The following is a 12,976-nucleotide window of genomic DNA, read 5'->3' as shown; positions in this document are numbered from 1 at the left end:
TCCCCTGCGCGCAGCAGCAGCAGCGTCTGCTCACCAGCAGAAAGAAGCAGGAGCCGTAAGTGCAGACTCGTTGACGAAGCGAAGGAGAGACGGGGCGACGGACTGGGGCAAGGCCGCGGCGGTGGCCATGTGACGGCGCCTCTTCAAAGAGCTGCTCTGTGCTTTGTTGTGAGACATGTGTGCTGCACACTGTCCCATTGTCTCGGCTAGAGACGGGCAAGGAGGCCGCGCACCAGACCTGACCACAGCCCTCTCTCTGGTGAGCGGCGCCGTGCGCATCGAAGCGCGTCCATGCGTTAGCAAGGAATCCCCTAATCAGGGGTTTAGGCTTTGTCGTAATGACTGTGAGATTTGCTGAAGTGGACTTCTGGTGGCCTTTAAGTGCAGTTTTAGCCGCGGGATGCGGATGGGCGCACTCAGAAAGGTTCAGCGTTTGCAAATAGCAGAAAGATTTGTAGTCCTAAAACCATGACTCATTCTCACGTTTGCTTTATTGAGATTAAAGCAGCTGCTGTCAAATGATTGGCTTCAGTTGTAAATCAGTGGAAAACGCTCCCCAAGAACGTCAAAAAGGGATCTTGATGCTGGAGCTGCTCTGGGATGTTTTTACCGTATAAGAAAAAAACCCTAATTAGTCCAAGTCCTACTTGAATTAACCCAGAGAGCTTCTCAGGGTTTCTTCTGGCCTCCGCGGTCCAGCTCTAACAGCGGGACAACGGGGCGAGCTCATTCTCAGCGTTCCCGGGGCAAAAGCAGGCAGCCTTCCTCTGACAAATGAAGGCCCATCTTTGTTCTGGGATTCCTTCTCATCCGTCCTCTGCTGCTCGCCTCCAAATCTGCAGAGCGGAAACCTACGGCGGCCCCTGGACGAGCCGGCGGCGACTTTCTGCGCAGTCACAGCGCGTGGAAGATGTAATTAAGGAACTAAAATAAAAACGCTTGAAGGCGGCGGCCTGTCGTCTCTGCGAGCCTCCGGCGCGCTCTCGGCCGGGGCCGGGCGAGGGCTAATTGGCGGTGTGGGGGATCCAAGTCCTTCGCCACGCTTCATCTTCTGAAGACTCGGCTTCCACAAGGCTTTGTGTGTTGCTCCAGAGCCGAGGCTGTTTGTCCGTGCTGAGCGCGCCTGCCTTCTCAGCGCTCCGTAAGCACGCGCTTCATCTGGCTCCACACTGCGTTGCATCAGTTTGTCGTGACGGGGTTGGATCACAGTTGCACAAGACCAAGCCCAGCGACTGAAATGGATAAAGTCATAGGCTGCACCACAGCAGGGAGCTGATGGCTGGAAGGCTACCTGTCCTGCATATGGGGGCCGACGCACCGCTTCACTGCAGTTTTGCTTCAGAGTCTTTGGCCCTGCGTGGAATCAGGGAAGCATTTACCTGGGAAACTCCTGAAAGTTACATTTTTCTTTTCTTTTCCATTACGCAATACCCTCGCCGCCATATTAGCTCCGCCAGGGGAAGTATACTACGGTACCTCGTAAAATTAGTGACAAACTTTGACACGTTTTTGTACAACCGAAATTGTTTTGAGGTTGCGGAGTATAATAGACAAGCTGCTTCCTCCTGTCAGCCTATTGGTTTATTGGAGTCGTCCTAAGTCTGCCAGTCTCCTCCTCCCTGTGTCCACCGTGGACTACAACGGCACTTCCTGTTTCTGCCGTAGCGTCTGATGACGCGAAGGGCCCCACGGTCTGGCAGATGGATCAGACGGTCTCTCCCTGGAAGGCCCTGTTCGTTAGCAGGATAATACGGGGAAACGTAGAGAACTGATTTGCTAAAAATGGAAATTAATTCTGAAAAGCTGACTAACGTGTAAGATGAAATATTTATTATTTGTCTAAATGAGTCATTTAGCCTTGAGGTTGTTTTCCTCACACTTATGCTTGTATCGTTTCCTAATCTTTCACTTGGACTTTCTGATGTTCTGTGTGCTCTCTGGAAATGCTGGTCAGCATTTTAAAAGCACAAATCTAACTTGTTTGCTGGCCAATCCAGCTCCTTCCAAAAGTCTTCATACCTTGTGGATTAATTTACGTTTGGCATTTTGTCACACTGCAAGCGTTAGCCTCGATCTGTTTTACTGGGGTTGTTGGTGATGGACTAACAGAGAGCAGGGTGAAAGTCAAGTGAAAGGAAAATGGTGAAAGGCGTTTTCCATTTTTTTTTTTACTAATTAAAATCTTAAAAGTGTGGTGTGCATTTGTACACAGTCCCCCATGGATCAATGCTTTTGGCCTTTTAATACAACCACAGCATCAATTCTTTTGAACTTTGCACACTTGTTGACTGAAATGGTTGCACGTATTCTTTAAGATGGGGAATGTTTAAATGTAATTTTCCAAGACTTCCCACAGATGTCCAATCTGATCTGGTTCTGTACTTTGACTGGGCCATTCTACCATATGAATGTGCTTCGATCTTAACCATTAACCAGTGTGAAGTATTTCTGCAGCATCCAGCAGCTTCTCTTCTAATATTGCCTTTTTTTTTTTTAAATCTCCTTCCTTTCCAACAAGTTTGACCATCTGTGTCTGTCCCTTGATCCGCCCCGGCTAAAGATTAACATCCCCAAAGCACGATGCTTCCCCCACCATGTGTCACTGTGGAGAAAGTGTGTTCTGGGGTATTTGCAGTATTAGTTTCTCGTATTTAATCAACAGAAGTTTCCCCAGTTTTATTTTTTGATTTAGGTGACTTCTGAAGGGAAGCATCAGAGTTAGGGGGGTTAAAAGAAATGCCACTGTTTTAATTTTCATCTCCAAAGAAATGTGGAAAACCATTTATCCCCAACCTTTCACTTCACAACTATACAGCTGTATTCCTCTGTGTCAGTCCCTGACTTAAAATCCCAATGAAATGCGCTGAATGTTTGTAGTCTTAACGTGATAACATGAGGCGCTTCAGAAGGTATGAACAGTTTAGCCAAGCACTGATTACTTCCGATATGGTTTCCCTCTGGTTCTCCACATCTCCTTTCCCACGCGCCGCCTTCGTCTTCACAACAAAACATGACCTCATCAGGTGCAAAATCCAAGTCGGGCTGTAACTCCCACAGTTGCTCCGCAGTTATCCCGCTTTAGCTATTTAAATGCTCTTTGCTGCTGGAATTTTAATCTCCGTGAAGGATTTTTCATGAGGGATCAATAAAGTTTGTCTGTCGGTCCGTCCAGCCAGCCGCTCTCGGCCTGCGGGTGTTTTTAAGTAGCGTGGGGACTCATCGGGGCAGCAGTGCATGTAGTAACTATATATAGCCATAACCTGGAAGATGAGGGTTTAGCACCTGAGAACCTGATCAGAACGAGGCGAGTTGGCATTTTAAAGTGAAAAATATGAAAACTTTTCCATTTGAGCTTCAGGGTATGTCCTTGGTCCAACTTTTGTTCTGAGCACACTGTGTCTGTTTCTTTAAATTTTATTTCCAGCTATGGTGTCCTGCTGTGGGAGCTGCTAACGGGGGAGGCCCCCTACAGAGGGATCGATGGTCTTGCCGTTGCCTACGGAGTCGCTGTCAACAAGCTCACCCTGCCCATCCCTTCCACCTGCCCCGAACCCTTCGCCCAGCTCATGTCAGGTGGGATTTTCTAATTAGATTTTTTTTTTCTCTCCCTCCCCTCATTTGGTGACAGTTCAGTGGCTCGAGATCGATTCATCACTGTAGCCATCATCACATGATTTTTTTTCCCCATTTCCACAAAGCTGCAGTGAAACGGAGAAGAAGGAAAAAAAGCTTCATCTCTGCGGTTATTAAGGAAGGGAGGAAGTGCGTTGTTCTGGATCTAGCTTGTGCAATGTGTTTGTCTAAAAGAAACAATACCCAGATACTTTGCTGAAACAGACAATGTTCTGGAGTTTGTGCCTCTATTCGTCATCTTCCTTGATTCAATAAAAAAAATAAATATATATAAACGACCCGGCGGCCCCTTGATGATGACTTAATTAATGCGTTGGTTTTTGATCTGCTTATTATGCTCAAAGTTTTGCAGCAAATTACGCAGATCTCCCCATAGCAGGTTAATTAGGCAGAACCCTTTCAACAAGAGATCAGCTTATCTGTGGAATCGGCTGAAACGTGTAAATAAGAGTCACAGGCATTGCAGGATATTCATTAAGCATTCTGTGGTGCAGAAGCATCCTTTTGAGTGAGTCATTTGGTCTAATTTAGCACCTAAGATCCGATCTGACAGCTTCGGAGTCGAAGTATGCTTAATGAGCGAGCGACTTCCTGGTTTCAGAACGAAAAAGAAGTGAAACTGTACTGGGAACTACTCAATCTGTTGGATTCTTTTTTACCATTTTAAGGAAACAGCTGCACAAGCAAAGATTAAGTATATAAAGATATATGTCCTGCAGTTTAATGCTGGTTACCATCAGTAATTTGCCCATCTTTTTAACAGCCCCTTGCATTAAGGCGCAGCACATGATCACAGATCACAACATGTTGCCTGTCTCTGTGTGTGTGTGTGTGGCAGAATGCTGGGACCAGGACCCTCACCGGAGACCTGACTTTTGCTCCATCCTGACGCAGCTGACGGCCCTGGAGCAGCAGGTGAAGGAGGAGATGCCGCAGGACTCCTTTCACTCGCTGCAGGACGACTGGAAGCTGGAGATCCAGGACATGTTTGATGAGCTGCGGGCCAAAGAGAAGGTAGGAGGCGTGCAACCTCGACCCACACCGTAAGGGAAGCCTTCTGGCCGCCTGCTGACCAGTCGCAGTTAGGCCCAAATGTTTTGCCTGCTGCCTCACAAGTAAACTGCAAAGACGGCAAAAGAAGTTTACTCTCTAAAGCAGCTACGGGTCTGTGCTACGTTATTATAGGCAACAGGTTTTCTTCCACTCAACTTTCCATTTACATGGCAAAAATCTGCTTCTTTAGCAATGAGCTTGGTGGCTTAAAATCAGCTTTTTGTTTAGCAATAAACTAAAGTGTGGGAAACCCCAGTGGGACCAGATCCCTCTCTAAATAACAATAATCCTCTGGATTCCTTCATATAAAGGTGGTTTTCACACACACTGTGGGTTGATCTGTCGTGTCAAGCCTTTAGTTTAACATTTTAGCCATCTGCATATTGGTTTTTGTGTTAATGCCTGACACCTGCTTTATCCTGTGCTCACACGGTTTGTAGGGGGCGTGGTTTGTCGTTTCGTCTGGTTGTGCACATCGCCATTTTGTAACAGTGCACACACCGCAGTTAACAGTCGGCAAACACGGAGAACGACAAAGGAGTTGTTTTTATAAGTATGCATGAAGCTTATACATGACTCAACGTTAACACAGGCGTATATATTGCCAGGCTGTATGTAGATTAGTAAAAACAGGGAAAATGTAACATTTATAAAGCAAAATTTGTATTTTCTTTAAGTGGAGCCGATTTTGCCTGCCGTGCCATCTACTGTTTAAAATCAGGCCAGCAGCAAATACCATGCACCTCAAGTGAAACTAAACAAACCAAAGAGGCATTCATCACATCTGAACGGTCTGGAGTCGTGGCTTTAGAAACCACAGATCATGTATGTTGCAGCTTATGACACAGGTTCCTGTGCATCAGGTGATGCAACAGGTTGCGCACTACTCACAGGATGAGCTTTTTTTAGTCCGCTTTCCTCAAGTGTTGAAGTGCCTTTAGACAAAAAGACAAACCGGCAAATTTATGTCAACAGCAACTAAAACTTCATGCTTGTTGGAAGCCAGAGAGATGCATGATCTTTTATCTGAATCTGTGGAATGGCAGGTTTTGGGAATCGCCTCGTTTTGGCGGGAAAAGTCTCCCAGGTTGATGGAAGGATATCGAGGAAGAAGTTGAAATACTGATCCAGACTCGTTTAGAAGATTAGAAAAGAATCTGACTGCCTAAAAGGGAAAAAAAACACAGAAAAGATATCTTTAGATGTATGGATATTACTGCAGAGTGCCTCTTAAAGTGGTTGTAGGTGTTGTTGTTTAAGCATTTACAGTGCATTAGTTTATTTAATAAGCTCTGTGAATAAATGAATAATTTTATTTGACACTTTAACCCAAGTTCTAATGCATTTATATTTCATTTGGCACAGTTATGTACGTTTGCCTCTTTAAAAGCTTTAAAATGCCCACTGATGAACTCTCGTGAAGCTGGTGCTGAAATTACGCATGATTGGTTAATCTTGCGGGATCTCGCAAAGGTGGTAGAAGTCGCTCAGACTGTTAACACAGACACATGCAGCGCTGTTTTGTTGTTGATGAAGTGAAGCTGAATGAGGCTGAGGCCAACGAGGCATATGGTTGGTTTGTCTTTTCTTTATCACAGCTGGATGGTGGTTTGGCCCATAGCCTTCATGTTACTCTTTACATTTTGTTAGTATGTGTTTTTGTATTCTGTATATCTTACAGCGGTGTGGGGTGTGATGTCCCATGATGCTATGGTATGATGATGATGGCAGGAAGATGCAGCTTATGAATGCAGCTCGTGAACAAACGCTCGCTTCAAAGAATCGACCTGTGTCTGTGATGGTGTGAAGAGAGCTACAGTCTTCATACCTCTACTTTTTTTTTCCACAACCCTGCCTCAAACCTCAATGTATTTTATTGAAATTTGACACCATCACAAACTAGTTCATAACTGCAAAATGGAAGAAAACGATTACACAGTATTAGGGTTGTCACGATGCTAAAATCTCAAACTCAAAACGGACAGGAAGAAAAAATTGATTCATAAGATTTTTGATACGACGGCAACATTTTTGAATGGACAGGGTTCTTTCTACCTAGGAGCAAAGATTAATCATGTTTAATTACAATATCACAACATGGAGGTTTTGAAAAAATAAATAAAATTTAAAACGGTCACTTTCCTGTTTAGCTAAACAATAGATACGATGACACTAATAGTACAAGTGTTAATATCCTTTCTCAGATCCTTTATGTACCTAGAATTCAGTCATGCAATTATTTAGTTTTATTATATTGGCTTATCGTTAGTGTGCAACTCTGTGCTTCCATTTGCCTGTCAATTTAGTGACGATGCAATTAAATGTTACTACTGCGGGACAAATAAAGGATCGTACTATGCTAAAATAAATTGTGTAGCCATAAATCTGATCCGTGCAAATGTGTTCAGTAGGAGCCCTGTACATATTCAGCTTTTTTTGGGTAAGTTAGCCTAACATTTTATTTTGTGATCCACTCCAGCAGCAGGGTTGGTTGCTACAGGTTTCTGTTGTATTTGTCAGCCTCAGCCTGGCTCCACTATATCCTGTGTTATTATTAGCCACATTAGCCTCCAGAGGCTTTGCACCACGACGGGATAGCTCAGTTCAACAGAACCCTGTTATTGGGCTGTCCGTCAACCTCATTTAAACAGCTAGTGTTAGCTTATGTCGTCCGGGAGGTTTACTACTCTGCTGTTGCAGATCCAGGAGCTTTACTGACCACATTCATTTGTTCTCAAGCATTGTTGTAGCGTTAGCTTGTAGCATTAGCACAGCTAGGATGTGGCAGCATTTGGTTTTTCCTACTTGTCTGCCTCATTGGGAAAGTACTCCCGAACAATGCTTTGTTCGGAGAGAGTAGCATTTTTTATTTTTTTTTTAATAGCTGGATGTCTTTGACTTGTTGCAGAGTTCATAGCTTCCAGCAGCAGCTCATTGTTTTGGTCAGGTGGGGCTGGAGGGAGTGGAGGGGCCGAGCATCAGTTGTTTCTGCACTGCTGCTAGAAGATATGCCACCATTTAGACAAATGTAAAAGGATTAGTTTGTATTGATTTTGACGCAATTAAGTATCTTTGAATTAATTATCTTGCATTGGTTTTACGGAGATATCAATTATTTTTGATACCCCTACATGGTTTTAACTTTTTACAGAGGAAAAAAATCAGTCTGCTGAGTTCCTTGGTGTTCATGATGCTGTTTGTTCCCAAATGCCTTCGTAATACAGCCAGATTTCTACTGAGATAAATTACATACAGGTAGACTTTGTGAGCTATTCAAGTGACCTCTGATGTCAGTTTAAAGGGGGGTGAATGAAAAAAGGAAGAAACTGCATTACTTTGTATTGATCTATCCTGTAAAGTTCTAAATACATGAAAGTCTGGTTAGCATGTGATATAGATTGTTAATTTTTGCGTAGAAGTATAGGGTATGTGGATGAGAAATAATGTTTTTAGACACTGTGAATTAAGGATGTGCAATATATCGCAATATCAGTGAATATGGAGACCAGGATGAACAGCCTGGACTGGAATTAAAGGCAGCTTATAGTTTATATATCAAGAATTTAGGCTGTCTGTGCCTGTAATATCTTTGGTGAAATTTGTGGTTTAATGCGTCATAAAACCTTTTAGAAGGAATAGAGCAACTTTTTCAATAAAACATGGAAACATTTTTTTCATGGAAACGTTTTTGACATGGAAACATAAACATCTGGGCTGTGTATTAGCTATGAAATGAACCCAGATAAGTTTAAAAATATATAGTACAAAAATGCAGTTTGTTTCCATTATTATGTATATGTATTCATGGAACTTGTAATGCTTGATTTGGCTGTAAAGCAGGAATGTCTTTTTTGTTTTACTGTAAATGTAGTTTCACAAACAAGACTATTCTGTCATGAAGACAACTTCAAATTGATTAAATCAGCATTGTTTTGTAACTGTTTCCTGCTGTTAATGTTTTTTTATATATAAAGTCTGTATGTGTGTTTTGTTGTAAACTGGTTAAAAAACTATTTGAATGTAAATATTAAAAATAGGACAGAAACACACTCAAATCTTCAAACTAAATCTAGAAAAGTAATTTCGATAATGAGCCATGACAGAAACTTCTGGCTTTGTCTTGATTATATCCCATTTAGGGATGTAAGTTGTTGATTAATGAGTTGATCTAAAGTTGATTGATCTTACCGATCGACTAACGATTAATTGATGTGTGGCCATTTTTAAAAAACCCTAGCTTTCTCTTGTATAAAGAGGGTCTTTCTTTAACACGAAAGGCTGAATTTTAAGAGGCACATTATTATATTGTAACGGACTGAATAGACAAACATTTTGGTTTTTCCCACACATTATTAAACATAGACATATTTATAAAATGTAACATAACAGGAAACTATTAGGTTACTGAACAGAAACCAGCTCAATAGAATAGAATATATCAAACACTAAAAATATTCACGTAATCCCTCACCATCAACCGTGGTTTTGGCATGTTTTTTTCTGTCAAGACAAAAATGGCTGCCAAATTACAGATTACATATCAAGCTCTTCTTTTATTTTCTGCATTCCCTTCTTTTTAGCTCCATTTTTCCTTCCTATACAGATGTTTTGATTCTTCCCACCTCTCTGGCAAAGCAGCGTGATCATCTCTTGATGGATGTGTCGGGCATTTGTTATATCTGGGGTAGAGAACATCAAATGAAACCTAAGATTGTTGCCTTTGTGTGGGCTCTCGGACTGCCATTTAGCAGGCCTTGCCTTGAATGTTTACAGCAGAACGGCGCATATTTCTGCTCCGCTGAGCCGGCATTTTAATGTGAACTCTGTCAAGCTAAAAGCGAAGCTTTGGTACAAGCCGGTAATAATGTTGCAGGGCTGGTTGAAGAACACGCACAACCTCTGGATATATTAGAAGCTATAAAGCTGTTGTTTATTGTGAGCACAGGTTGTTTTTCAGGCTGCTCCTCTGAAAGTAGTTCAGAAGGGGAGCGGCAAAGGGCTTTAAAAGCTTTATTGTTTGCTTTTTTTATAGTCTGAGAAGGAGTACTGATAGAAAGGTAGGCAACATTACAAAGCCATCCTTTTAGTTTATCCAAATTCAACCTATTTCCATGATTTTTGTAAAGTAAACGTGTTTCAGTGGAGGTACAGCATGTGTAACGTAAGAGCCTTGAAGCAGATCGTTTTAACATCATGAAATAAATCTTTCTAAACTCAGTCAAGCGTGAAAAAGTGCCTTCAATAAATACCTTCTTCACAGTAGTCTCAAACTTCACTGAGATTTTATGTGATATATCAACAAAAATGGAACATAAATGTGAAGTAAAAGGAAAATGATACATGACTTTGTGTGGCATGCATTCCGTCCCTTTTGCACCGATACCCCTAAATAAAATCCGACGTGACTGATTGCCTCCTATTCCTAGTCCTCCTTTATGCAAATGGGTGTGTAGTTGGAAACCAGTATAAGAGCAGCTGTTCTGTAAAGGTCCCAGATGTTTGATAGAGAACATCAGTGATCAAACCTCATCATGAAGACCAAGGAACGCAGCCGACGGGTCAGGGGAGGTGGCTGTAGACGCTTTTAAAGCAATGTTGGGTAAAACAAGATCCCGGGCTTTGTTCATCTGGCAGAGCACTGTTCAATCCATCAGCTGGTGGTAGAAAATGTATGGCGCAAAAGAAAAGCTAGGAAAAAAGGCTTTTCACCCTAAACTGATTTTTCTGTCAGGGAGCGCATTAGTCATAAGAGCTGAGAGGCAGGAGCAATGGAGATCCAATTTCGGGTAGGAGACTTTGTTGACATGACAGATATCTGTTGTGCACTCTGCAAATTTAGTCTTTATGGAAGAATGGCAAGAAAAGGAGACAACTGTTTAAAGAAAGCCATAAAATGTCCCATTTGCAGTTCACCATAAGGCATGTAGGGGGGCACAGCGAACCTGTGGAAGAAGGTGCTCTGGTCGGATGAGGCCAAAACGCAGCATATGACCCTGAACAAACCCGTCCCGCAGTGAAACATAGTGGTGGCAGCGTCATGTGTTTGTCTTTAGCGGGGACGGGGAACAACCAGAGGCATGATGGAACGACTTAGATCAGAGCATTTTTAATGTGTCCGAATGGCCCAGTCAAAGTCCTGGCCTAAATCCAATTAGGAATCTGTGACAAGACAGAGCAATTATGTCCTACTTTAGGTATATCACAAAATCCCAAAGACGAAATATGCAGAGGATTCTGGTTGTTAACGTTTATAAAATGTGAAGAATTTTAATGGCATGAATAATTTAGTAACTCTCTGTACACCCGCACAGTGCTCTGCCCCATCTAATGATACGGGCGCTCTTTCCTCCTCCATCAGGAGCTGCGATGCCGTGAAGAGGGAGCTGAAGCGAGCGGCTCTGGAAGCAGAAGTCCCACGAGGAGTTCCTGCGGCAGCGGCAGCAGCAGCAGCTGGCCCAGTGGGAGCAGGACGTCTTTAGGCGGCGAGCTCAGCTCCTCATCCTCCACCTGAACCAGAACCAGGAGAAGCCAACGTCAAGAAGCGGAAGGGCACCTGCAAGAAGCACCAAACTCAGAGCAAGAACGGCGAGAAGATCAGCATGCCGCAAGGTTGGTTGTCTGCGGTTTTTGACTGTAACCTTCGCCGCCGGAAACCTTGCTTCAAGAGCTCAACTGATTTGGAAACAGGAAAACACGAGCTTCAAGCTGCAAAGGAGGATTCCTATCGTTGTCGACCTGTATAGGGGTGGATCAAAGCCACACCTGTCCGATTGCACTGACCGCTTTGAGCACCGTTTTCTCCCCCACACTCACCCTGACAGCTTCAGCTGATGTGTCCTCTGCTCTAACAGAGTCCAACCAGGCACAGCAGCAGTTCCCATCCAGTGTCTCAATGCGTGTCTGAGTGTATTATGGGCTGAGCAAGCATGCGTAAATGCGCGCTGTGTGTGGCCTGTCAGTGGTGTTTGTGTGTTGTTGGCAGGCCTTCCAGCAGCAGCAGGGGCGCTATGCGGTCGGCGGTGGTGGTGGTGCTGGGTGGGGGTGATGATGAGAGGGGAGAGTGAGCCAACCACTCCATCAACACTTCACTGTCCAGAGATACACTGGCCTCTCTCAATTTGTCGCTTCCAGTCTATGCCTTTGACTCTCCTTTTAGAGGCCTTCCTTTTCCCCCTGCAGTCGGTCTTTTACTTTCCTTCAAGGCATACTGGTGCTGAATCAATGTTTCTTTTTTATTCTTTTCCATGCTTGTTATTGGGGATTCATTTTGCTTTGATTTTTTTACTGGAATTCATTTGGTCATATGCAAAAATGTATGTAGTTTGAATATTCTCAAAGATTGGCTTGAGAAAAAAACGTTAGAAATAAAAATAAATATAATACTCAACAACTTAATTATATTTATTGTTGTATTTATGTTTGTTACGAAATGTTAGAAAAAAGTTAATATTAATGAATTAACAAATAAAAAAAACTGAACGGTTCTTATCTTGCTAACCATCCAGACATGCTAATAGCCAATAGTAGATAATTTGTTGAGCCAGATTTTAAGTGACAGAATGCCTTTAACATAAGGTTGCCCAACTCTAGTCCTTGAGACCCACTGTCCTGCAACTTATACAGAAGCATTCCTGCCCCAAAAAATATCCAAATATCTTAGCAGGTCTTGCTGCTCTTTAGGCTCTCAGAACCAGTCTTTGATTTTATTCAGGTGCGTCGCAAACGGGACACGGTGAAAGGTTTCAGAACAGCTGCTCTCAAGGACTAAAGTTGAAGATTCCTCTTTAACATATTTGAATCCACACTCTTTACATTTAGGATATTTTTAACTACACCAGTAGTTCTAAATTAGCTACACCTACCAGCTACTTAGCTAGCTAGCTAAGTAGCTGGAGTGCAGTTCAGTGCTAATGCTAGCTTAGCATCCCTGAAAGGCCATAAAGAAGCCAGTTCTGGCATGCTAATGGTTGTAGTTGCTAATGCAACTGCTAAATGTTATTTTTATATAAGTTTTTATATACCTTTCTATAATTATTTTTTATATAAGTTTCGATAATTATTTTTGGAGTATTGCATGTCATTCACAGTAGATTGTCAGCATCCTGAGGAAATTAAGAGCTAAAATTTTTGCAACCTTTCAAAACATAGTATGAATTGTTCTTACACGGGGTTCCCAAACTCATCAGCCTGTTACCCCCAAAATAATAGTGCCAGATACTGGAGACTCCTTTGGCTGGTTGGGGTGTCTTTTTTTTTACTTTTTTCTTTTGAAATTACGAGAATAAAGTAA

The 12,976-nt window shown here is 42.8% G+C and overlaps 1 protein-coding gene across 1 annotated transcript in view; it reads left to right on the top strand.

Annotated features, from left to right (window-relative positions):
• LOC118565915 (mitogen-activated protein kinase kinase kinase 11-like) overlaps positions 1 to 11,750 on the top strand; it is a 39,184-nt gene extending 27,434 nt beyond the window's left edge. The window contains exons 3-8 of the mRNA XM_036146995.1: positions 3,425 to 3,573; positions 4,472 to 4,647; positions 11,045 to 11,144; positions 11,203 to 11,295; positions 11,508 to 11,580; positions 11,669 to 11,750. Coding sequence (XP_036002888.1) covers positions 3,425 to 3,573; positions 4,472 to 4,647; positions 11,045 to 11,144; positions 11,203 to 11,295; positions 11,508 to 11,580; positions 11,669 to 11,750 — 673 coding nt within the window. The remainder of the gene's footprint in view (positions 1 to 3,424; positions 3,574 to 4,471; positions 4,648 to 11,044; positions 11,145 to 11,202; positions 11,296 to 11,507; positions 11,581 to 11,668) is intronic.
• The last annotated feature ends 1,226 nt before the right edge of the window (positions 11,751 to 12,976 follow it).

Source organism: Fundulus heteroclitus, chromosome 14, assembly GCF_011125445.2.
Source record: "Fundulus heteroclitus isolate FHET01 chromosome 14, MU-UCD_Fhet_4.1, whole genome shotgun sequence".
In the NCBI taxonomy this organism is placed as follows: Eukaryota; Metazoa; Chordata; class Actinopteri; order Cyprinodontiformes; family Fundulidae; genus Fundulus; species Fundulus heteroclitus.
This window is presented reverse-complemented; position numbering and strand designations above follow the sequence as displayed.